Raw genomic sequence first — 27,154 nt, 5'->3', positions numbered from 1 at the left:
ACATTTAACCCCCGCACTGCTGCGTAATTCGTTGTATCAATGCGACCCGCTGTGTTCCGCTAGATGCAGCGATTTGTGCCGCTGGATGCTGCGTTATATAAAATAATTATTTCGTAGTGGATTAATCATTTGCTCTCAGAGTTTGTTGATGAAACCACCTCTAATCGCTACGGAATCAGAGGAATTTTCTACAGTTGTTCTCATGCGCTTCATGACGTGGAGAACGCATTTGGAATCGTCTCAAAGGTAATTATAATATTTGTATTTGGCTTGGTAAAACAGTTGCATTTTCATTCCTTCTCATGAATATCTGTAAAATTATGTTTATTATAGATTTAACATCTCATCATAATCGGTCAGATGAGCTGGGCTGAGATGCGCTGCACTGGCACAGTGACACTCAAGTGTTTTTGAACTGTTTGCGTAATGTTCACGTGTTCGCGGCAGATTGCGCACCAGTGCACGGATCAAATTCATGCAAGTGTCAAGGTACCTTAGAAGGCCCTAGTCAGTTAGTCAGGCATTTGCCAAACTTTCCAGGAAGTTTTCTTTCTGTGTCACAGTCTGTGAAGGGGAGAAACATCGAAAGTATTAATGGATTGCACAAGCCGAGTGAGGCACACATCTGGTGAGATGGGACGTAGTCAAAGTCCTTATCATTTCTGAATGCAATCCATATTTCGACCTTTTCAAACTGCTGCCACAAACCTGGCATGACAGCAACATAAACCATAATCCTGGAATCTGCATCATGATTTCACGGAACCAGACTCACAGGTCCACAAAGAACATGCTCACCAGTGGTAACAACAAGGAGATGATCTGCTGATGCAGCTGCCATCAGTTCCTGGTTCAAACGCTGAAGGAACTGCTTTGAGAGTTTTTGGTATGGGGATGGAAACTTCTATGTGACTGTGTTGACAATGACCCATAGCACATTTTGACTCTAGTCTGTGTCTTCAGACTGTTGTCTAAGTATTGATCCCAGACAATATCTACTCTGAGTCGGATTCAGCTCCCTTTTGATGAGGAAACTCCTTGCAGCTGTAGTCATAAAATGTCTTGCATTGTCAGGGTCTCAGGATGTTAACGAATATACCACCATCCACGATGCTTCCATTTGGTTCTGGTCTCACACGCTGTTATCAATACGGATACTTTCCATACTCTCAACACCTCTTGATGCAGTTGAACATGAGCATTTGAGCGATGGTGAGCACTGGTTGACTGAGGCTGGTGGTGCATGTTTGATCCTTAATATTCGACCCATTGATGAGCATGCTGACTAGAGACAAAAGTGACTGGGGCACAGATTCCACTTGACTACCCTGGTCGAATGAACATGAGGAAGTATCTTTTTGTGTAAAAATGTCTTGCCGGATCGTGTCAGCAATTTGAGTCATCATGACACTCTGTTCATCTCGATCAGTCTGGTATCCTTGTCGTAGGACAGTGTCCACATCATCATCATAGGTCAAGAACACATCCCTCCCTTCTTTGTAGACTTTTATACATGGGAGATGCGTTAGGATTCGGTCCTTAAGGTGAGTACTATGCACCCACGTAGTAACATCCACACCAAGCTGCTCTAGCTTCTCTGTGTATAGCTTGGTGAGGTCTGCTAGTCTGAAAACCTTGTTGATGTCTTTTCTCCTCTATGTAGGATATCAATTCTGATAATGCGATGCCTTTGCATATCTGCTCACTTGAGGTATCTGGCTCCTGACTGACTTTCCCACGTGTTCTGTTGTACAAGTAGGTTAGACATCTTGCATGGTATTTTGCCTAAAGGGCAATGAGGTCTCCTGCACTTAATTTTGCTAGAAGATCCTTGTCTTGGAGCTCATGGGCACACTTCCAGACACGATAGTCTAGTTGAAATGTGCACACTTTACAATGTTTATCTTTTGTTTCCGGTTTGGAACAAAAGAAGCACACAGATAAGGAACGGTCTCCATTTCCGCTACGGCTGTGTGTAAAAAAAACGCTTTGAGGTTGTTAATTCTTCAGTAGCTTTGCGCTTCCTATGCTTTGCACGTTCAAGTTTACTTTGACAATATTTCAAGTAACAGGATTTATGCCATTTTGCATTCTGTTCCTTTAGCGTGGACTCCACACCATTTCCAAGGTTCAGTCTTGTGATGTCTGTTTGTACTGGCATGCAGCTGAGTTCATTAAACTGAAGGATGTTCTCAGTTGTGATTTTGTAGCTTGCATCAGTTGGACATGTTAACTTTTCCTTGCTATCTAGCTGACAAAGAGCACATTTCAACCAGTCACTTGTCTGGATAGGCATATCCGAGGGGTTTTCCATTTTGGAGCATGCACGAGTAGGTTAGTTAGTCATCACCACATCTCCAACCTAGTCCTGCAAACAGACAAAAACAAGTGTCAGACATACACACTACACTAAATTACATTAAGTCCTACATAGGTCCTGGGGAACATTGATGTCGGTGCTTATTGCTGAAATCCGTAGGGTGAAGTGGATGAGATGCTATGACTGCCCTCGGATGGGTCACCAGTACATGACATAGGTTACTTCCCCAGGCAAGGCTGGAACCCATTTACAGTTGTGTGAACTGAGACAATACAGATAAAATGTCTTATCAAGGGACACTGACAGGTAGCACAAGAGGGATTCAAGGTCTATATTGGCCGATCACCTCCTTATCCACTGAGTGACCTGGTCTACTAAATTTCAGAGGTGGAGCCAATGTAACCCACATTAAATACAATGATTTAAAATTAATCCAAAAGAACTTATCTTGGACCAATCAATGCAAAAAAAAACAAACAAACAAACAAAAAAACCTTAAATTCAATTTATAGTAGAGAAGCTTGAATCTTCGACTGGACTGGGTTGCTTGACGCGAGGACGTTTCGCTTCAAATCGCAGAAGCTTCCTCAAGTAAAATTCTTGCTCTGGGGTACTCAGGTCAAAGGAGTTTCAGTCTTTTGTTCATGGTAATGAGTCATTCACGTCATCAAGGGAGCCATCAGAAAGGCATCCATCCCATCATTAGAGGGACAGCTGTCCTGTCATTAGGTGTGCTAACTAGAGCACAATAGTTGCTAATTAGAGCTATTATTTAGTCACTAGCCTATAGCAGTCTGCCTCTCAGTAGGAGGGGTCTGGTTAGGTTTAAAACTCCAGCTTTTGTTGGCTTCTGTTTTATTCGTCTCTACAAGAGTCAGAAGTCAGACTTCCAGAGCAAGAATTTTAGCTGAGGAAACTTCTGCGATTTGAAGCGAAACATCCTCACGTCAAGCAACCCAGTACAGTCGAAGATTCAAGCTTCTCTACTATGGAAACCACCTGGACAACTGAGAGCCTACACAGAAACATTAAATTCAATTTCCTAAATCTAGGAATCATATTTTAATTTTTGATATTTACATTTATGTTGGTATGTAATGTGGAGCTGTGTCAGGAAGGGCATCTGCCATAAAACTTGGGGTCAAATCAACATGCACATCCATTTCAGAAAAGGGAGAAGCCAAAAAAAAACTTTTTTACATTTATATGTTAGCAAGTAGTTCAAATTAATGCTAATATCAAGATTAAAAGATTTGAATATAAAAAAAGCTATTTAATACTAAAAATTTGTATGTAGGCATCCTAAGGAAAATGTTGCCTAGCAACTGTTGCTATGCAAATAAGCATTGGCTCTAAATCTGAGCAATTTTTTCATCCATCATCCACACCAGTAGTGGGCAGCTTGTTCCAGAAAGGGCCAAGAGGATGCAGGTTTTCTGTGCAGACACTGACTCCATTTAGGGGAGGTGATGGTTTAATGGTTAAAGTGTTGGGCTTGAGACCAGAGGATCCTCGGTTCAAATACCAGCCTGACTGGAAAATCACTAAGGGCCCTTGGGCAAGGTCCTTAATCCCTAGTTGTTCCCAGTGTGTAGTGAGTACCTTGTATGGCAGCACCCTCACATCGGGGTGAATTCTGAGGCATTATTGTAAAGTGGTTTGAGCGTCTGATGCAGATGGAAAAGCGCTATATAAATGCAGTCCATTTATCATTTATTTATTGCCTTACTATTGAGTGATCACCAGAAACAGTCTCTGGATTTTTGTGTACTTTCTATATTTATTTTAAAAAGAGGCTTCAACTTGATAACTTGTGTTTTTAATGACAAAAAAACAAAAATAAAATAAATCACATTTGATTCTTTCCAGAGAATGGCTGGATGGATGGCACAAATTATAATAACCAAAAATGTTCACATGTTTTATTAAGATGAGTCTTCAGTTGAGTTGAGGTAGAGAAATAAACCCGGTTTTGCTGCTGTTGAACATCACTGGTAATTTGTCCAAACTGAAGCACCCAGCATCTATATGACATCACACTCGGTCAGTATCAGGACCAAACACTACAAACCATTCAAATGTATGAATGCACTAGTAGATTGGGTAACGTTTAGCATCCATTTCTTTTTCAGGAATGAAACAAAAAAAGCTGAAACCTGAAATTAATCCCACCAACCCCCATGAAACTTTTTGAATTCTAGAAGCTCTGAAATGCAATATGGAGCTATTCCAGACAATAAATTGCAGTGAGTGCAGCATCCATTTTGGTGAGAAAAAAAAAACAACTTTCCTTAGTATTCTACCCTTACTAGGATGCAGCAATTTTCTAGCTTGTCAGATAGTTCTGGAGGAAATCAGTGAAGAAATTAGCAAATTGAAAATATGGTTTGACCAAAACAAATTGTCATTAAACTTAAACTAGAAGCAGTCAGAGTGCGCAAACCTCCGTCAAGGCCATGGGGTCACTGACGCCATAACACTTACAAGCCGTGGAATCATTGAACCTAAAAAAGTCTAACAATGTTTTCTCAGTAGTAAAAAAAAGTTTCATCTGCTGTGACTGGATAGCATGTATCCTTAGCGCTTGGCATCACAGTTTATTGCAACTTGCACCTTTTCCAGAAGCTACTGTCATCTGAGCACTGATATTGATATTGCATGTGCTTATAGACAAAAACAAATAAGAGACAAAATTCAATTTATTATTCAACTAAACTGCAAATACATGAATTTTTTAACATTTATGAAACACTTCTCTAAACAAGGCCATAGGGTCACTGATGCTAAAGAGATTCCCTCCTTGGCACAGTGATCTATTCAATAATTCAGTGTTACAACCAAAACTATGATACATACACTTTTCTTTCCTTTATATTTGACATCATTGACCATGAAAACATGCCACTAGAATTAGCTATCTTTTTAGCAGTCCTTTCCAGCTTACGTACCAGTGCCAGGGCATCATGCCCACAGTTGGTCGCAATGTTTCTGTGTAGGCTCTCAGTTGTCCAGGTGGTTTCCATAGTAGAGAAGCTTGAATCTTCGACTGGACTGGGTTGCTTGACGTGAGGACATTTCGCTTCAAATCACAGAAGCTTCCTCAGCTACAATTCTTGCTACCTGAGACTACCTGAGCAAGAATTGTAGCTGAGGAAGCTTCTGTGATTTGAAGCGAAACGTCCTCACGTCAAGCAACCCAGTCCAGTCGAAGATTCAAGCTTCTCTACTATACCACTAGAACTTGGAATCACTTTTATATCTTTATTAGTTCAAAAGTTATTGTATAAAAACGATTTTTAGGTAATGGCGGTTTTCTTCTGGATCTAGCTCCATAACATTTGAAGCTACATCAAATCTGATGACACCTTACTGAATCAGTACAGATTCAGCTACAATTTGGTGTTAGTTGTGCATCTCTAGCTTCATTTCTCACCTCACACTGACACATTTTCTATTTTCCCTATATTTTTGCATATTCCGGATCCGATCATCACCAAACTTTGTTGTTTGATAGAACATTTGACTATGTTACACCCTAATTTTTTTCAAGCCTTTCTGCCTTGTTTTTGTGGAGTTAGAAACTAGAATACCAAAATTCCCCCTATCCCGCAATGGTGAAGAATCTTTTAAAAAAATTACTGGATCCGGATCACCACTAAAATTTGATCACTTGTTCCTCTTGTCATTTCCAACCAGTCCACAAAATTTCATCAAAATCCGTTCAAATCGTTTTGAGTTATCCTGCTGACAAACAGACAAACAAACGCAACCAAAAACATAACCTCCTTGGTGGAGGTAATAAAACAAAACTAATGTTATTTTGGAACTGCAGAACGAATGGCCAAATGCAAATGCAGATAGATGGGGTGCAATTTGAAAGGGTTAATGAAAATACATTTCTTGGGGCAATAATGAGAAAATCAGTTGGAAAGCACACATCACATATTCATTATGGGGTACTGTGTGTAGAATTTTGAGGGACAAATGAATTTCTTCAGAATGAATACTTTCTGGATGCACTGAACAGGGAATTTGACTCTGGTTTTGCATAGCTCTCACAGTACATATGCAAAAGGCGATATATAGTACACCCAAAAATGTACAACAATGATGTGTGTGGTGTATATTTGTAGTGTCTGTGAGTAGGTCATGTTTGTGCAAAAGGTGTTACAGAAGTAAAAACAGTTCACAGAGTGATATGTAGGTGTGGTTTTCTATCATTTACATTGATAAGGTGTTCATCAGAGTGACAGCCTGAGGGAAGACACTATTATTGTACCTGGTTAGTGTTTTTAAATCATATCTAATCCTTTCAGCCGCACAATAACCTTTGTTAAAGACTTGCAGAGGGTATGTTGTGGCTGCACATTTTGATCAAACTATCTGATCATACCACCCAAACTGAGAACGCGGCCAAAACAGTCATCCGTTACAACAAGATAAGAAAATAAAAAAATAAAGCCATGTGGGGGAAAGAAATGGACATGTTTTTGGCTAACTTCACCCTTTCCAGTTAGTCTCCGCCCCTCCTGTCGGTGTGTAGTTGGCTAAAAACTTGCATAGGAGTCGACTTTTCGTCCGCTTTTCCATTACATTTTAACACAATCCCGTCACCTGAAGCCTGAATCTTTAAGAGGTATGATTCTATATTTATGAGCTAACAGGTTAGCGTTAGAGATAACTACACTAAGTTGTAACCTAAACTCTTCCCGCTGCTTTGTAGCGCTCACGAGCTAACTAAGCTAGCCGTCACATCCTCATTTATGTTAGCAAGTCCTCACGTACCACAACAGCATGAACCAACTAGTTGTAAAAAGAAAAAAAAAAAGTAAAACGTGGTTATTTTTAGTTGGGGAGGGGGGAAAAAGTCGTACCGTTTCGTTGTTAGCAGGTTAGCTGAGCAGTTTTGTGTGAAGCCTGCGGATCAGCCACAAACCCGTCGTGCGTGCGAAACCACTCAGGAAAACCCTTAAACAAAAATAAAAGTAGCGTTTTAATACACACGGTTCCTCGTAGTTACATCAAATCTAGCTTTATTTCGGTTTAAAGGTGACATTCCGTCTGTTTTGTGTGGCTGTAAAATAAAAGAAGCTGTGCTGTATTTATCGCGGCTGCTCTCGGAAGTCTAACGTCGCCGTAAACCTTTAGCCAGGATTTCCGTTTCCATTTGCCCTATGCTGTTTTGTTTCCGTTTTATTCTATTTCCGTTTTTAAAAGTTTTCTACTGGCAGAGTCGCGATGTTATACTCAGAGGAAGTGTGAAGTTATGAAGATCGGTGGTTTATTTTTATCGAATAAATTTAAGTGTACTTAGCTCGGCGGGGAGCAGCGGCTGCCTCGCCCCGGCGCTGTAATCGCTGGTTAAAACGGATCTTATGTTCGGTTCAGTGTTGTAACGCATATAGCTTTGTGACACATGAAGCCTTGTGTGTAAAACACAAAAATCCACGTTTAACGTATGTTTATTTTCAGACTAATGGCCTGTTGTTTGGCCTTTGGTCGCCACAGCCTCGCCCTCGCGTTGGCTAATGTTAGCAGTTAGCACTCAGTTAACTTCTTCTTCTTCTTCTGTCGAGTTTATTGGCGGTTTGTAAATCGACACGGTGCATTACCGCCACCAGTTGTTTGGGTGTGGCTCATTAAAGGAGTCTGACGTATGCTATATTAAGGAAATGGAGAGCTAAAGGAGGGTACAAAAAAGAAAGGGGGAATTGCACTGTACTATAAATTTGAACATCAGATGACATTCCTTGTGTGTGTGAACTTACTTGGCAATAATTCTGATTCTATTGAATAACTCTAATTCTTCGCTGTCTGTTATATGCTTTGCACTCCAGTAAGACATGCTCAACAGTCTCCCTTCTGATGCATCTCAAACACTTACTGGTTTCATGTTTTCCAGTTATGTTGAGAGTATAATTTAAATGATTACTTCAGACTTACTAAGCGGAATGCTGATCTGTATTTCTGATTTCTGAGCTGCTTTTGCCAACTGATCTACTATTTTGTTGCCCTGAATTTCATAATGAAATGGAACCCACATGAAACATACAGAAGTATTCTGTTGCTGTACTTTAAATAAGATTTGAAGAATCTCATTGATCACATCTGGCCTGCAAACAGATTTGCTATTTGAAATGCTGAGTAATGCTGCCATTGACTCCGAACAGATGGCATGGTGACTGAACTTCACCTCCTCTACCCACCCCAGTGCAAGTCAATTTACAGTCCATCCAGACACCCAAAAACAGCACCGTTTGAACTTGCTTAACTCACTGCCCATAAAGATTAATTGGAATTGGTGGATTATTGCGCTTTTTGGCAAAGCATATGGCCTGTGTTTTATCCACAGAAAAACGGAAAGCCCACTTATTGTCCTATCACTCTACTGTGCTGACAGCCACCTTCTTTTTCCCAATAAATGCAGCATTTCAACCACAATGCACAACTTAATCCACAATGCACCATCATCGGCATACAAAGACCTTCCAAGACTAACATCTACCTTTGAGAAAATATCATTAATCATAATGTTAAACATTCAGTGACTGCACACACTCCTTTTGGAACCCCATTGTCTGTTGGATACATCCTAGAGTGGGCTACTCCAACTCTAACTTCAGTGGTTCTGTTCTTCAAAAAAATCCGTAATCCAGTTAAACATTCTCCCACCTATTCCCTTGGCTTCAAGATTGATACGGAGACCATCCCGCCACAACATATCATAAACCTTTTCAATATCAAAAAAGACTGCTCCTACTACTTCCTTATTAGGTTGAGCTTTCCTGATAACATCCTCCAGATATAGCACAGAATCCATGGTTGTCCTCCCTTTGCGAAAGCCACTCTGATTAGTATTCTTGGCAATACCACAGTGTCCCTTTTTGTAGCAGCTTTCTTCAGATCCTCAGTGTAGGAGAGCTTCTCCTCCACCCAGACTCTCTGTATCTCAGCTGCTCATTTGTGTGTCTCACACCCTTTATATGCAGCACTATGTTCTCCTCCATAATTGCAGCATCTAACCTTTGCACCTTCAGGACACTGGCCATACACATGGTCCTTCCCCTACATTTACCACACCGAGCTTTACCTCTACACACAGCTGCCACATGTCCAAATCTCTGACACTTAAAACACCTGAAGGGTGGTGGAATGTACAGTCGTACTGGAAAACTCATGAAGCCAACTTTGATTCTTGTTGTCAATATCTTCTCCTCAAAATGTAACAAGGTGGAGTTTCTTAACTCCTTCTCTGGTGTACATCAGTCTTATAGCTTTCACTGCCTCGGTTCTTGTTACATGATTCAATATCTCCTCATTCGTTAGCTCAGTTGAAACCCCTGTGATTACTCCTCCCACAAATTTCATTTGTTACCGCTCCAAACACTTCACTTCCGTTCCCGCCAAAACAGTCAATCAAACTATCTTGTTGTTTGGAATAACTATATGTGATTGCTAAACACCCCTCCCAAAGCAGTTTGGCGTTCATGGTCCCTACTTTGTCGTCGGCTTTAATTAGCTTCAGTGGGTTGATGGAGCCGGGAGAAACAAACTGCAGTTTTACCTGCAGCTCTTCTTTGCCTCGCTTTACTCTGCTGTTATTCGTCAGAATCCAAATCACCATCAGATAGACTACTGTAACTTTTTGCTTTTTATGTTTCCACTTTACCTTGTAACAATCTGCACTGTTTGTTTCTTCTGCATCTCCATCACCCATCACCACTTCACTCCCATCTCCCACGTCACTTCCTGCCATCTCTGCTCCACACCGCCACTTCCGCAGCAGTAGCTGTTCACCCTCAACGCACAGGAACACCGAGTGTCAGGTAAGTCTCCCCCGAACACTGTGCCCAAAGTTTGTACCCCCTCCGGCTGAAATAGCCAGTCCGATGATGATTCAAGGCTCAGATCATCAGAAATCTACAGACTGCACAATGTAACACTGTATTTATCATCACTGCCTGCTTGTGCCCGATCAAATAATTTTTTTGTAATAGTTGTTAAAGATAAAATTGAACTGATACTTTTATGGTTAAAACTTTTATCTTGATCGTACAAACACACGGGCGTAGGTTGAGGGGGTACGTGGTGCCCCACCTGCAAATCTTGCATGGTTTTTGTATGAAAGCCTATATATTCTTTATATGTCATGGCTAATATATTTTAATGGTTAAGAAGAAACTGAATTTTTAAGAAAGATTTTATTTATCAAAATGATATTCAGTATTTACAGACGTAGTTTTATGTAGTAATATTTTTATACCTTAGGGGGGAAGAAAACTTGCATACTAGACACACCAACATATTTTCCCTGTGCAAAAAGGAGACATATTAAGCAGTTTAGGTTCACTGGTTCAATGGAATATCATAGTTTTGTCCACAACTTGCGGCAGAATCGCAGCCTTCATATTGACATCGAAATTGGGCGTACTCATATGAGATGCATAGACAAGATTATCGTCATGACAATAGTATTTTCCTGTGGAAAAATGCCAAATATTGAGCATTTGATATATAGCCTCTAAATATGTGCAGTATACTCCCATCACTCACACAGTCATAACTCCTAGAAGCAAGATATACATACGTGCTAGTTAATCAGAATGTCCCTCTCTATTAGATCCTTGTTCTTGCCTTTTAAACGTGCATTTCTGCACTTTAACCATCTTTTTAGTTCCGCTACTGTTACGGATGGTGAGTTAATAACAGCTCCAGGTCATATTATCTGGGTTTAGAATTGGCTTAAAGGTACGACATCCCTCTTTGTTTACATCCGTGGACACCATGACCATCAGTTGCAGGCATACAGACGATCTCATGATGCAGTGCACAAGGGCCATTTCCGGTCATGCTCCCTGACCCATGTATTCCCACTATTAGGAAAATGATGAGAATTACATTTTTCTAAGTAAGTAAGTCCCTTCGGCTGCTTCTTTGATTTTCACTCAGGGTCGCCACAGCAAACCCAAGGAGAATCTGCATGTTGAATTGGCAAAACGTTTTATGCCAGATGTCCTTCCTGATGCAAGTCTACATTACATGAAGAAATGTGGTAGGGGTGGGGTTTGAACCAGGACCCTTCTTTTTCTAAAAGCCTAAAAAGTTTGGAAGATTGAACAATACTTCCTGTTAACACACTTCCAGATGTCTTGTGCTGCAGAAAAATTCTGGTATGGTCTAGGTCCAATTCTAGAATATTGCCATACACAGTTAAAAAAAAAAAAGAAGCTTGTGTTTGTTGATTGGAAAAAAGCCACCTTCTACCATGAAAACCCTTGAAACCTGTGGACTGACCTTTCCAATGAACCTTGTCCACTTTCTGTGATATTGACCATCCCCAATACCGCATATTAGGGTGTGTCATTTTCCCCCTTTTTTCAAGTAGTTGTGAAAATCACCTTGTCCTATGTTTATTTTATTAGCCTACCCAAGAAATTACTACAGCACGAATTTCAGCAAAATCAAAATATATTTAAGGGGGCCACCAAGGCATTGAAATTCTTCAAAAACCATCAAAAATTATGATTTCAAAGAATTGTTAATATACACTTTATTGTTTATATTGTCTCTTAACACAGTAGAAGGCAGAGAGGTATTTCTTCTCCAGATTCTGTAGTCTGGCCTAAGAAACAGAATGACATGAGGTATGAAACTGATACTGAAAGTTGTTGGGAAGTAAAACTGCCCAAAAAATGTTTCCAGAAGTTTCAATAGACAGACTACACTCTTTATTTTATCTGAGGATCATATATGCCACTAGTCTACCATCAACCAGGAAAACTGCAAACTTAAATTTGCGTAGAATTATAACCCTACTGTGGTCACCCTAAACATTAACCAAATCACCTCTAAATTTGCAGTTGCTATTATTTTCTGGAGTGGAACATTTTTAAAATGGGGACATAAAAATCTATGGGGGGAGGGAGTGCACCCTACCACATATTCTATAAAGTTTGTCACTTAAGTAATTAGTGTGAACTTTTACAGAGGTCACTGATGTCTTAAGAAAATTTTAAGGTCAGTTTTGAAAAGCGTTGTGTTGGATGTGTGAAAATACACTGTTTTCGATCCTGCTTGTAATGTTTGATTGATGTGAGCGTTAGAATGAATGACATTAAAAAACCCCTTTGACTACTTTTTTCTTTCTCTTTTTTTACAGCATTTTAGCTCATTCTGTTGAAAACAACATGGCTAAGAGTGAACCAGATGAAATGATAGAGATTGCAATTGATACAAGGGATAAACAGGAGGAAATGTAAGCAATATACTGTGCCTGTTTATTTAAATACTGCTGCAAACACAGAATTTACAGTTCGTTCCACTTTTACTTTAAAGGCGCTATGAATGATTTTTTTTTTTTTTCTGTCACTAGATTTCAAATTTGCACCACACATAGGACTGGAACAAAGCTTCCCTCCTCGGCCAGTTTCCAACATCCCTGTTCTGAACTGAGCAGAATAGTCAGCATTTAGGCCCCTTTATCAGATCTAAAAGCTCTCTGTGTGAGAAAGCCAGACCCATTGTATGTGGGTTCTAGTCTGACCACGTTCTTGGTCAAAAGCTTTTTGAGACTCTGATGCCATCTTGAAAAAAATTCCATGCAGTAAAGCTCAGAGCACAGAGGGAGTATTGCTTCATTCTGTGGATAATGCCATTAAGCCATTATTTTTTATCATATTATTATTTATACATAGAACATGTTGCTGGCTGTTATATTTGTTATGGATAAGACGCGGATTGAGGAGCGGTCCAGTATCTGACTGAACCCAGCATGAAGTAATCAGAAGCAGTTCCAAAAAGAAAACATTTATTTTTTCTCCTTTTGTGCTATACATGAAATACTAAATAATTAAGTTCTGGTGAGGTGAAAAGGCGACGCGCTCTCTCAGCGTCTCAACAGTTGGAGTCCGAACGTTCAGGACTCAGGAGTTCCGCCAACACCCCCCCAGGTGACTTTCCCAGACTGTACTCTGCGAAGGAGGAACAGAGATTATTCAACACTTATTACTACGAAATATTGTTTAGAGGCAAACTTATCAGCTACACGTTTAGGTCTGGTTTCAAACTTAGTTCAAAGAGGCTGCTGCTCACAGCTAGTGGAGGATCATTAATCCGCACGCCACTGCCGTGAGGAGCACGCCAAACAATTTCCACCAATAATTACTTATAGCTGCGTATAAATGCCAATTTACATTCACAGATAAACTTTTCAGAATATTCACCTCTGTCGTGTGCTGGCAACGTTTGCCTCTCACCCTCGTCCTCCTTCACAGGCGCGATGTCAGACTCTGAAACGGCCCTCAGCGTCCCCACACGGTCGTCACAAGGTCGTATTCTCCGGCAATCTTATCCAACTCACTGCTGGTTTAAATGTAGTTCTTCATCACTACATTGGTACCAGCTGGAAGTCCTCAGATCTGCACGTGAACATCACATGTGTCGTGGATTGTCCTGATAGAGAGCCGCACGAGAATGCAACAGGTGCAGCCAATCATCGTGACAGAGGAGAGAGACTCTTCTGCAGCACATTTTCCTCAGAGGACAGCCCCAAATCACCTGGGAAGGAAAACAAACACAAAACAACCCAACCTGGTCCAGCCAAACCCCCCCCCCCCCCCCCCCCCCAACACACAACAATATTGATGTTTAAAATGTAATTCATAGTGCCTTTAAATGACATTTGAATGAAAAAAAAATCATCAGCTTGTTTGTCAACAATAATAATAAAGTCACCTACTTATTTCCACTATTATCTATGTGTAAACAAGTGTGTGTGTGTACAGCTAAAAGTGTCATTTGAGCAATGATAAAGTATACTATAAGCATTAAAATGTGTGTTTCTGTGTAATGTGAGTAGCACCTAAATGTAAAAAAAATGTTTTGCTCACAGTGTTGAGGAGCAAACCATCACTGCAGCAGATCTGATTCAACAAGATATTGATATCAATGAGCCAATTGGAAATCTGAAGAAGCTTTTGGAGCCTCGCATTCAAATCTCATTGGACGACTTTGACATCTGTTTGCAAGACATACAGGTTATAATGTACATCATTCTTTAAAAAAAAAAAAAATGCTAAGTATTTTTTGCATGCATAAAATATTTTAAATATTTTAATTTTTAAAAATTGGGTGTGCACAGAATAGCATTGTAAAGCGTTGTGATTTTTTTAAAATGTCAAATGTATGTTTATGAAACTTGTCGATTTTGAAATACCATTGCACACTTTTATAGGGTCTAACAGTTATTGTTAAATTATTGTTCTTGAATATCAGACGGTTTCGGAGTCCCATCTTAACAGTGTTTTCTCTTTTTAGCTTCACCCTGATCACAGTCTCTTTGATCAGGGAGTGAAGACGGACGGCACGGTGCAGCTCAGTCTGCAGATCATAAGTAGACCAGGTACTAAATTAAAGGATAGACTGACATTTTTTTTCATAGCCTGAGTCATATTAACATTTTGTTAGCAATAAAGCTTGTCAGTGCTGTACTAAAGTTTGACAGTTGCTTCAGTGTATTATTACTGTCATTAGCAATCAAAGTCTTTATTGCTAATAATGCTCTAGTATGAGTTGGGTTGTTAAAAAAAAAAAATTGAAGTTGACCTAAAAACAGGATGCAAAGACAGGCTATGCAGTTTGCTTTTCCATTCTGCTTCAAACCCACTCATTTATACTTTTGTTGATGTTCAGGTGAGGAGAAGCTGAACATTTTGGAAATTGTGAAGCCGGTAGAAACAGTCGAGGTGGTGATTGATCCTGATGCAGCGGGGGAGGAAAGCGCTCTGGTGGATGAAGGACAGCTGATTGCCGTGGAGCGATCTGGCTTATCGGATGAGACCTCGGAGCAGGTTACACGCTGGGCCGCGGCACTAGAAGGCTACCGCAAAGAGCAGGTCCGCCTGGGAATACCATATGGTAAGGAAATATAGAAATAGCTTACTGTGTGGACAGCTTTTCTTAATGTGGTGGCACATAAAAACAGTTGATGTACAGTGTTATGTTGCCCGAGGAAGAGCGCCGATCTTGTATCCGATTCGCTGAAATTCAAAGCCTTCCGATCTTTAGTTTTGCTGTTGATGTTTTTTTTTTAATGGCGCATAAATGTGTCAGAATGAGTCTTTGTAAACATGTTGTTTTGGTTCTGCTGTCTTTCTGTGCTCAGACCCTGTGCTCTGGTCAGCTGATCAGGTGATCCACTGGGCTGTGTGGGTAATGAAGGAGTTTAACATCGATGAGATGGAAATAGGTAGTCTTCACATCCCGGGTCAAGATCTCTGTTCTTTCAGCCAGGACGATTTCCTTCTGAAAGTTCCCAATGGAGAGATCCTCTGGAGTCACCTGGAACTCCTGCGCAAATGTAAATCAGAGTAATTTGAGGATGAAGGAGTGTATGTGGTTAGTAAGTGATGATTGCAACTAACACAGACACCCTGAAAGTGATTTTGATACATTTGGGTTTTTTTATACCAAGAAAAGTAGTCCCATTTATTCAGAATTTGGCCTCATACTTTGTGTTGTATTTTAGATGTGTTAGCCAGTCAGGACCAGTCTGGCCAGGATGCCACGGTCACTATTGATCAACGTAAGTTTTTCAAATTTCATTTAATTTTTTCCGAATTGAAAATTTGTCCCAAAATATCGTAAAATATCTTTGTATTTGACTTGATGAAGCCTTAAGCTTGTTGTAGTCTTACACACCTCTCTGCAGCTTCTCTCTCCCTGCCATCCCCTCATTACCCCATCCCCCTAGAGACGGTGTCTGCTCCCAGACCACCAATAACCAGCAAAAATCTATTTAAGCATAAAAATTCAAAAAGAAAAAATAATATAGCACCTTCAACTGCACCACAGACTAAAACAGTTAAATGTGGTCTGTTAAACATCAGGTCTCTCTCTTCTAAGTCCCTGTTAGTAAATGATATAATAATTGATCAACATATTGATTTATTCTGCCTTACAGAAACCTGGTTACAGCAGGATGAATATGTTAGTTTAAATGAGTCAACACCCCCGAGTCACACTAACTGCCAGAATGCTCGTAGCACGGGCCGAGGCGGAGGATTAGCAGCAATCTTCCATTCCAGCTTATTAATTAATCAAAGACCTAGACAGAGCTTTAATTCATTTGAAAGCTTGACTCTTAGTCTTGTCCATCCAAATTGAAAGTCCCAAAAACAGTTTTATTTGTTATTATCTATTGTCCACCTGGTCGTTACTGTGAGTTTCTCTGTGAATTTTCAGACCTTTTGTCTGACTTAGTGCTTAGCTCAGATAAGATAATTATAGTGGGCGATTTTAACATCCACACAGATGCTGAGAATGACAGCCTCAGCACTGCATTTAATCTATTATTAGACTCAATTGGCTTTGCTCAAAATGTAAATGAGTCCACCCACCACTTTAATCATATCTTAGATCTTGTTCTGACTTATGGTATGGAAATTGAAGACTTAACAGTATTCCCTGAAAACTCCCTTCTGTCTGATGGACTACCCAGCAGTGGGGAATAAGTTTCATTACACTAGAAGTCTTTCAGAAAGCGCTGTAACTAGGTTTAAGGATATGATTCCTTCTTTATGTTCTCTAATGCCATATACCAACACAGTGCAGAGTAGCTACCTAAACTCTGTAAGTGAGATAGAGTATCTCGTCAATAGTTTTACATCCTCATTGAAGACAACATTGGATGCTGTAGCTCCTCTGAAAAAGAGAGCTTTAAATCAGAAGTGCCTGACTCCGTGGTATAACTCACAAACTCGCAGCTTAAAGCAGATAACCCGTAAGTTGGAGAGGAAATGGCGTCTCACTACTTTATAAGATCTTCACTTAGCCTGGAAAAAGAGTCTGTTGCTCTATAAAAAAGCCCTCCGTAAAGCTAGGACATCTTACTACTCATCACTAATTGAAGAAAATAAGAACAACCCCAGGTTTCTTTTCAGCACTGTAGCCAGGCTGACAAAGAGTCAGAGCTCTATTGAGCTGAGTATTCCTTTAACTAGTAATGACTTCATGACTTTCTTTGCTAATAAAATTTTAACTATTAGAGAAAAAATTACTCATAACCATCCCAAAGACGTATCGTTATCTTTGGCTGCTTTCAGTGATGCCGGTATTTGGTTAGACTGTTTCTCTCCGACTGTTCTGTCTGAGTTATTTTCATTAGTCACTTCCTCCAAAGGGTAGTTGTAAAACAGCTAACTGATCATCTGCAGAGGAATGGTCTATTTGAAGAGTTTCAGTCAGGTTTTAGAATTCATCATAGTACAGAAACAGCATTAGTGAAGGTTACAAATGATCTTCTTATGGCCTCAGACAGTGGACTCATCTCTGTGCTTGTTCTGTTAGAACTCAGTGCTGCTTTTGATACTGTTGACCATAAAATTTTATTACAGAGATTAGAGCATGCCATAGGTATTAAAGGCACTGCGCTGCGGTGGTTTGAATCATATTTATCTAATAGATTACAATTTGTTCATGTAAATGGGGAATCTTCTTCACAGACTAAGGTTAATTATGGAGTTCCACAAGGTTCTGTGCTAGGACCAATTTTATTCACTTTATACATGTTTCCCTTAGGCAGTATTATTAGACGGCATTGCTTAAATTTTCATGTTACGCAGATGATACCCAGCTTTATCTATCCATGAAGCCAGAGGACACACACCAATTAGCTAAACTGCAGGATTGTCTTACAGACATAAAGACATGGATGACCTCTAATTTCCTGCTTTTAAACTCAGATAAAACTGAGGTTATTGTACTTGGCCCCACAAATCTTAGAAACATGGTGTCTAACCAGATCCTTACTCTGGATGGCATTACCCTGACCTCTAGTAATACTGTGAGAAATCTTGGAGTCATTTTTGATCAGGATATGTCATTCAATGTGCATATTAAACAAATATGTAGGACTGCTTTTTTGCATTTGCGCAATATCTCTAAAATTAGAAAGGTCTTGTCTCAGAGTGATGCTGAAAAACTAATTCATGCATTTATTTCCTCTAGGCTGGACTATTGTAATTCATTATTATCAGGTTGTCCTAAAAGTTCCCTGAAAAGCCTTCAATTAATTCAAAATGCTGCAGCTAGAGTACTGACGGGGACTAGAAGGAGAGAGCATATCTCACCCATATTGGCCTCTCTTCATTGGCTTCCTGTTAATTCTAGAATAGAATTTAAAATTCTTCTTCTTACTTATAAGGTTTTGAATAATCAGGTCCCATCTTATCTTAGGGACCTCATAGTACCATATCACCCCAATAGAGCGCTTCGCTCTCAGACTGCAGGCTTACTTGTAGTTCCTAGGGTTTGTAAGAGTAGAATGGGAGGCAGAGCCTTCAGCTTTCAGGCTCCTCTCCTGTGGAACCAGCTCCCAATTCAGATCAGGGAGACAGACACCCTCTCTACTTTTAAGATTAGGCTTAAAACTTTCCTTTTTGCTAAAGCTTATAGTTAGGGCTGGATCAGGTGACCCTGAACCATCCCTTAGTTATGCTGCAATAGACTTAGACTGCTGGGGGGTTCCCATGATGCACTGAGTGTTTCTTTCTCTTTTTGCTCTGTATGCACCACTCTGCATTTAATCATTAGTGATTGATCTCTGCTCCCCTCCACAGCATGTCTTTTTCCTGGTTCTCTCCCTCAGCCCCAACCAGTCCCAGCAGAAGACTGCCCCTCCCTGAGCCTGGTTCTGCTGGAGGTTTCTTCCTGTTAAAAGGGAGTTTTTCCTTCCCACTGTTGCCAAGTGCTTGCTCACAGGGGGTCGTTTTGACCGTTGGGGTTTTTCCGTAATTATTGTATGGCATTGCCTTACAATATAAAGCGCCTTGGGGCAACTGTTTGTTGTGATTTGGCTCTATATAAATAAAATTGATTTGATTTGATTTAACGCCGGTTCTGAGATACTCGTACAATGTAACGTTTAATTATGAGTTGGTCAAAATGATCTGTTTTGTTTAAATAGACAACACGGAACCCTTTTTTTCCACCCACACGATAGATGTTAAGCTATATTTTGGATAGAAATAGCTGGTTTTGGTGTAGATGATATAGCTCAACTACTATCGCTAAATCAACAAGACATCCTGTCATCTGCAGTGTTTTTTTTGCTTAGGTAATATTTTGACTTTGATGTAATCAAGTGTGGTGCATTGGTTAGCAAGTCTTTTTAGAAGACTGCATTTCAGTATCTCATGTAGTTCCTGAGGTATGGTCATTAATGTCTTTTAGACCGTGGCTTGTGAATTGACTTATGACCTTGACATGACCTGCATTGCTAGAAGACGGTCCACAACATTTATCCACTGAAATTGATTGAAAATTGCTGTTTGTATTGTCAAGATAATCGCACAGTTAATGGTGACCTCTGATTCGACCTATGGCCTTGGCATGACCTGTGTTGCAAGAGGGTGGTCCAGTGAGTTTATCTACCAATTTCGATTGGAATCACGTTTTGCATTTTGAAGATATCACTGCAGATAGTAGACAACCTGTAATTTGACTTTGACCTTTAATCTATGCCCTTGACATGACCTTTGCTGTGTGAGAACAGTCTGCTGACTTCATCCAAGTTTGATAGAAATTGCTGTTTGCTTTTAGAAGATATCTCAGCAGACATGGCCTTCGATTGGGCATTGACCTATAACCTTGACATGACCTGTTTTACAAGAGGATGAATCCAATGAGTTTACACACCAAGTTAGATAGGAATTGCATTTAAGTTTTTGAGATATCCCTGGAGACAATCGCCTCTTTCTGCTTGGCGGCGAGGCTAATGACACATCTTGTCCAGTAGACAGAAGATTATGAAATCAAGTGAAATCCATAACATTAAAGTTTGTTTTCATTGATTTCATGTCTGTGTCTGCAGCTGTGCAGATAATTCCAGCCCATGTCAGCACACCCACCACCATAAAGGTGTTGAAGCAAAACCGTGGCCCCAGAGCACCCCGAATTTCAGGAGAAGAGCGTAGTTCACCTGGAAACCGCACAGGTAACCTATATGTTGTGCAGGTGCTGTATGTTGTTTGTATATTTTTAATGCAGGGGTGTTGATGCATAAAGCATCATGAGCCCTGGATGTTAGCTCCCGCGGTGGTGGTGCAGGAGCTACGTATAAAATGAGCTTTACAATTACTCAATACCAAATTGTCAAACCCTAAAGATATTTGAGATATAAGTTTATCTCACAATGCTCTTGCGTGAGTTCAGACCTACTTTTTCAGTCTTACTTGTCAATGACTTTGATGGTCTGGTCTTTGACCTGAGTAAGACCACAGGTTCACTGGTCACCATAGTTATCACTGTGCTGTCAGGACCCAGTGCAACTGCATAACCTCACAGTTAAACATGTAGACGCTGGGAAAATTGCTGTACTGTGAGGAACTTCTGGAATCAACCAAACTGTGTGTCACATTTGGTCCAAATTTGGTTGAAAATCACATTCCTTAACCTTTGCCAAAATTCTTAGTACTATTATTATCAATAGGTTTTTTTTTTTTCTTCAACATCAGTTTATGGGCCAGTCTTCATTGATGCCAAATTTGGTAGAAATCAGTAAAATACCTGGGAGTAGTAGGCCAACATCCAAGCAGACATGAACTTGATCCCAAAAATGAACTTTTATCAAATTGGGCTTTGCTGAGCAATTCTGGAACACACCCCATATGTGTTAAAAATTAGATATAAATCAGAGTGAAAAGGTTTCCTTTTCAGCTTTGATCCCAATGATTGCTTTTTGAGAAATATGACCTTGCCTGGGCAATTCTAGAAGCCACCTTCATACAGTGCATCTGGAAAGTATTCACAGTGTTTCACTTTTTCCACATTTTGTTATGTTACAGCCTTATTCCAAAATGGACTAAATACATTTTTTTCTGTGAATGTTCTTGAGTAGCTCAGCCAGAGCCCAGACCTGAATCCGATTGAACATCTCTGGAGAGATCTGAAAATGGTTGTGCACCGATGCTTCCCATCCAAAATGATGGATGGAGCTTACAAGGTGCTGCAAAGGAGGAGTGGACAAAACTGTCATAAGATAGGTGCACAAAGCTTGTGGCATCATATTCAAGAAGACTGTAATTTCTGCCAAAGGTGCATCAACAAAATATTGAGCAAAGGGTGTGAATACTTATGTACAACCCCTGGCAAAATTATGGAATCACCGGCCTCGGAGGATGGTCATTCAGTTGTTTAATTTTGTAGAAAAAAAGCAGATCACAGACATGACACAAAACTAAAGTCATTTCAAATGGCAACTTTCTGGCTTTAAGAAACACTATAAGAAATCAGGAAAAAAAATTGTGGCAGTCAGTAACGGTTACTTACTGACCAAGCAGAGGGAAAAAAATATGGAATCACTCAATTCTGAGGAAACAATTATGGAATCATGAAAAACAAAAGAACGCTCCAACACATCACTAGTATTTTGTTGCACCACCTCTGGCTTTTATAACAGCTAGCAGTCTCTGAGGCATGGACTTAATGAGTGACAAACAGTACTCTTCATCAATCTGGCTCCAACTTTCTCTGATTGCTGTTGCCAGATCAGCTTTGCAGGTTGGAGCCTTGTCATGGACCATTTTCTTCAACTTCCACCAAACATTTTCAATTGGATTAAGATCCGGATTATTTGCAGGCCATGGCATTGACCCTATGTGTCTTTTTGCAAGGAATGTCTTCACAGTTTTTGCTCTATGGCAAGATGCATTATCATCTTGAAAAATGATTTCATCATCCCCAAACATCCTTTAAGTTGATGGGATAAGAAAAGTGTCCAAAATATCAACGTAAACTTGTGCATTTATTGATGATGTAATGACAGTCATCTCCCCAGTGCCTTTACGTGACATGCAGCCCAATATCATCAATGACTGTGGAAATTGTCATGTTCTCTTCAGGCAGTCATCTTTATAAATCTCATTGGAACGGCACCAAACAAAAGTTCCAGCATCATCACCTTGCCCAATGCAGATTCGAGATTCATCACTGAATATGACTTTCATCCAGTCATCCGCAGTCCACGATTGCTTTTCCTTAGCCCATTGTAACCTTGTTTTTTTTTCTGTTTAGGTGTTAATGATGGCTTTCGTTTAGCTTTTCTGTATGTAAATCCCATTTCCTTTAGGCGGTTTCTTACAGTTCGGTCACAGACGTTGACTCCAGTTTCCTCCCATTCGTTCCTCATTTGTTGGTGCATTTTTGATTTTTGAGACATATTGCTTTAAGTTTTCTGTCTTGACGCTTTGATGTCTTCCTTGGTCTACCAGTATGTTTGCCTTTAACAACCTTCCCATGTTGTTTGTATTTGGTCCAGAGTTTAGACACAGCTGACTGTGAACAACCAACATCTTTTGCAACATTGCGTGATGATTTACCCTCTTTTAAGAGTTTGATAATCCTCTCCTTTGTTTCAATTGACATCTCTCGTGTTGGAGCCATGATTCATGTCAGTCCACTTGGTGCAACAGCTCTCCAAGGTGTGATCACTCCTTTTTAGATGCAGACTAACGAGCAGATCTGATTTGATGCAGGTGTTAGTTTTGGGGATGAAAATTTACAGGGTGATTCCATAATGTATTCCTCAGAATTGAGTGAGTCCATATTTTTTTCCCTCTGCTTGGTCTAAAAAAAGTAACTGTTACTGACTGCCACAATTTTTTTTCTTGATTTCTTATAGTGTTTCTTAAAGCCAGGAAGTTGCCATTTGAAATGACTTGAGTTTTGTGTCACGTCTGTGATCTGCTTTTTTTCTACAAAATTAAACAACTGAATGAACATCCTCCGAGGCCGGTGATTCCATAATTTTTGCCAGGGGTTGTATTAGTGATGTCTCTTTGGACTGAGATATTTTGATATAGACATTACAAATTATTGATCAGAGAATGAAAGGATTGGTTCTGAGCCCGTTTTTTTGTTTTGCAGCAGTGATGGGCAGATAGACGGACGAGATCAGACATGAGTCAGATGATGTGATCTGCAGTGAGAGTAGAGCGCAGTTTGAGCTGAGCCAGGAGAGGTGGAGGTGTGCTCTAGAGAGAAAGGGAATGAAAGTTAGACAGAACAAGACAGAGTACATGTGCATCAATAAAAGGGAGTGCAGAGGAATGGTGAAGGTGGATGAGTTTAAATACTTGAGATCATCTGTTCAGACTGGTGTAAATGGGTGGTGTTTGCAGACTCCTTGGCAATTCTGTTACCATAGAATTACAATCAGCAAATTTTTAACAGTAAGCCAAAATATGGTCAGATTTTGCTGTTATTGTAATTCTGTTAGCATAGATTTGCTCTCCTGTACATCAGGGAGTAAAGGATACAGCCTCAATTTGATAAAAACGTCTCTTTCACACAGCCTACAGTATCACCATAATGGTTTTGCTGGCTTCATTTACCCACTAAGCTAATGAAATTCCTGCTCATTGATTTGCACACTTGCTAATGCAATAACAGACATTTAAAGGATTACTGTATTTGCAGAATTATTCAAACAAAATGTCTGCTGGCAGCCAAAGTGGTCTCGTCTCATAGTGCATATTGTCATAGCATCCAGTGTCACAAAATAAATAAAAGTTATTTGAGTAAAAGCTAACAAAGGACTCATGCTATTATTTTGGTTTAATGTTTCAGTTCCTGGCTTCCGGTATATCTTGCCTTGGCAGATAAGCAAGATGGAAAAAAAAAACTCAAACTCATTAGAACAATGAAGATTGGTGGAAATAATGACAACATTATGCACAAAACACCATAAACATGTAGCAATATTAGAGGAGCTATTATACCAAATACTTATTGATACTGCACTTGGATTTTCATTGGAATTAGAAATAAACCAAGTGAGTTAAAATCTAAATGAGGTAAACTCAAGCTGTACATTTGTCTGTTCTTATCCGTGTAGGTGCCTGCTTTTTATATGCAGACTAAGGAGCAGATCTGATTTGATGCAGGTGTTAGTTTTAGGAATGAAAATTTACAGGGTGATTCCATAATTTATTCCTCAGAATTGAGTGATTCCATATTTTTTTCCTCTGCTTGGTCTAAAAAAGTAACCGTTACTGACTGCCACAATCTCTTTTTTCTTGATTTCTTATAGTGTTTCTTAAAGCCAGAAAGTTGCCATTTGGAATGACTTTAGTTTTGTGTCATGTCTGTGATCTGCTTTTTTTTCTACAAAATTAAACAACTGAATGAACATCCTCCGAGGCCGGTGATTCCATAATTTTTGCCAGGGGTTGTACATGTGATTTCCTAGCTTTTTTTTTTTTTTTTTTTTTTTTTTATAAAAATAAAATCTTTTTTCATTTTGGGGTGTTGTAAGTAGAATTTTTGAGGGGAAAAATGAATTTGCTCCATTTTGAAATAAGGCTGTAACATAAAATATGAAAAAAAGTGAAGCATTGTGAATAGGTACTTTCCGGGTGCACCGTATGTGATTGGTGCAAATTGGAGTGAAAAACGATTTTGAACATTGACCTCAATGAGCTTGACCCCGGTGAATTGTCTTTGGTAAATTTGATATCCCTTTGGCAATTCCAGAAGCCACCTACATATGTGCCAAGTTTGGGGAACATTGGAGTGAAAAGGATCTTAATTTGGATCTCTAATCTTTTCCCAAATAAGCCCCTTAAGTGTACATCTGGGGGTGACTGACATCCACATATCAGGTTTGATGGAAATCAGTCAAAGGTCTTGGAAGGAGAAGGGAAATAGACAGATAAATCAAGATTCTGACTTTTCACATCAATGAAGATAACCGTTGCTAAAAAGTAATAATGGAAGAAATTAAAAATGCACACACAAACACGTTTCTGAAATTGTGGTTTGTTTTATGAATCTCAATAATATTCTCATATCTGTTAAAACTGTCTCCTTTTTGTCAGGCAACAACGGTCAGATCCAGCTGTGGCAGTTCCTTCTGGAGCTACTGACAGACAAAGATGCGAGGGACTGCATCTCGTGGGTGGGTGAAGAGGGGGAGTTCAAACTCAACCAGCCTGAACTTGTGGCTCAGAAATGGGGTCAACGCAAGAACAAACCCACAATGAACTATGAGAAACTCAGCAGAGCCCTCAGGTTTGTTAATAGTAGTTTTTATTCATAATCAATGTGTGGTTTTTGTTGGTCTTTGTTCTTTAACAGTTACTCAAATTGAGGAAGAAAATTTGATCAAATTTAGGAAATTAACTAGTTTTAACAACATTTTTAAAAAATGGTGCTGAATTATCACTAACATTTTGAGGGTTTTTTTTTTTTTTTTGGAGACTTTTTTTTGTGGAGGTAAGTGAGTTAATCTAGAGCAGCACTCATTTGAGCACTTGTTTCATATGCTACGTACGTTTCTCATATTTCTCATGCGTGTTGTAATTTTAAAACGTTTTGTATCGTCTTTCTTGTGTAAAATGCTTTGGTTTACATTTGTGAAAGGTGTTAAAAAAAGCTTTGCCTACCTTAAGTCAAACAATCTGATAATGTTCTTTAAATCATTCGTGAATATTTAGTTATGTTAAAACAACAAATATTAAAGCTTGAAACATTTATTTATTTGCTGTTTTAAGTAGTTTTATGGTTTTATTTAACTGTATCTGCTAGTTTGTATGCTTTATTTGGAATTTGCTCTTTTGGATGCAAAATTTAGTTTTATTTTTCTGTCTTGATATTTTGTTATATAGAGCACTTTGTAAAATTTTCTGCTTGTGCTCTATAATACTAATACTACTGCTAATAATTATTATTTCCACCAAAAATTGCTTCATAAAACTGATTTTTTCATCCAAAATTCAGCAAACTGAGGCAAACCGTAACCACCATTTGAGATTCAGGCTTCCTTTTTCTCTTTTAGGTATTATTACGACGGGGACATGATTAGCAAGGTGCAGGGCAAACGCTTCGTCTACAAGTTTGTTTGCGACTTGAGGACTCTGATCGGCTACAGCGCCGCTGAGCTGAACAGCCTGGTGACGGAGTGTGAACAGAAGAAACTGGGTCGCATGCGTGTGCACGGCATCCCTCAGCCCGTCACTACAGTGACTCTGGCCGCGACAACGCTAGACAAGGACAGCTGAAGCCGGCCAACCAAAAGAGAACTGTTCTTTCCAGCACCGCTGTGTTCATTCAAGCATGAACGTTTGAGGCTGATCGGTGCCGATTAGCAACGTGGTCATTGTCTTTACAGTTTCTGTTATTTTCTGCTTTTTTCAAAACCAAAACTCTAACCAAGAGAAAAGGCCTTTTCAGGATGAAGGAGAATGCGTGCCGTCACTGAGAAGTGCCATTGTTGTGCACGTCTGAATGTGAGAATGTGAATCCCACTATGAGTTTTGTGTCGTGTTCCTCGTCTGTAGTTCAGCATCGTTCCCGCTGTATATACCGGTACTCCACATTTTGATAGCCACAAGGGCAAGTGTATTTTCATATTCTCCATTTATGGAGGATCTGTTTTGTATTTTATTTAGTGTTTGTTCCCTAAGTTGTTGGACCCTTTTGTCCAATAGGGGGAATAAAGTGGCAAGCATTTTTCTTAACGTCTTGGATTTCTGTCACTTTAAACCTTATATACAAACACCAGCAACCAAAACACCCAGGCTTTGGAAATCAAAGAATCTAACAGGATTAGTTCAAAACCAGAGGCATGCTGAAAGAGCTTAGAAAGAAGTCTGCTTCAAGTGGATTTGAACAGGGTTGTGTGGATTTGTAATTATTATTTGCATTTTTAGGAACTCAGGAAACTTGAGACAACTAAATTCAGACGAAATCCTTTGCAGGGTTGTGGATGTATGAGTGTGTTGAGTTTTAGAAATGCTATACCTCTGATTTAGTTCAATTTACATGCCGAAACTATTT

The 27,154-nt window shown here is 39.6% G+C and overlaps 1 protein-coding gene and 1 long non-coding RNA gene across 4 annotated transcripts; one reads left to right on the top strand and one right to left on the bottom strand.

Moving 5' to 3' along the window:
* Nucleotides 1-932: 932 nt before the first annotated feature.
* Nucleotides 933-7,487, bottom strand: LOC117525430. 2 transcript variants are annotated; one of them, XR_004565049.1, is made up of 3 exons: nt 7,195-7,482; nt 2,071-2,368; nt 933-944 (listed from the first exon to the last, which is right to left on the bottom strand). It is a non-coding gene; the product is annotated as an uncharacterized LOC117525430 (long non-coding RNA). The 2 variants fall into 2 exon arrangements; XR_004565048.1 differs by lacking the exon at nt 933-944 and having other exon boundaries at nt 1,360-2,368; nt 7,195-7,487.
* gabpa (GA binding protein transcription factor subunit alpha) lies at nt 6,700-26,835 on the top strand. Of its 2 annotated transcripts, XM_034187290.1 has the most exons (11): nt 6,700-6,956; nt 10,104-10,146; nt 12,480-12,575; nt 14,211-14,355; nt 14,636-14,720; nt 15,011-15,235; nt 15,483-15,677; nt 15,846-15,902; nt 20,190-20,312; nt 25,195-25,387; nt 26,154-26,835. In XM_034187290.1, exons 3-11 carry the CDS (start codon nt 12,508-12,510, stop codon nt 26,374-26,376), a joined length of 1,314 nt encoding a protein of 437 aa, XP_034043181.1. In that variant the 5' UTR covers nt 6,700-6,956; nt 10,104-10,146; nt 12,480-12,507; the 3' UTR covers nt 26,377-26,835. The 2 variants fall into 2 exon arrangements, with proteins under 2 accessions (XP_034043181.1, XP_034043180.1); XM_034187289.1 differs by lacking the exon at nt 10,104-10,146.
* The last annotated feature ends 319 nt before the right edge of the window (nt 26,836-27,154 follow it).

Source organism: Thalassophryne amazonica, chromosome 14 (genome assembly GCF_902500255.1).
Source record: "Thalassophryne amazonica chromosome 14, fThaAma1.1, whole genome shotgun sequence".
Classification (NCBI taxonomy): domain Eukaryota; kingdom Metazoa; phylum Chordata; class Actinopteri; order Batrachoidiformes; family Batrachoididae; genus Thalassophryne; species Thalassophryne amazonica.
Note: the sequence above shows the minus strand (reverse complement) of the source record. Positions and strands in the feature narration are given on the sequence as shown.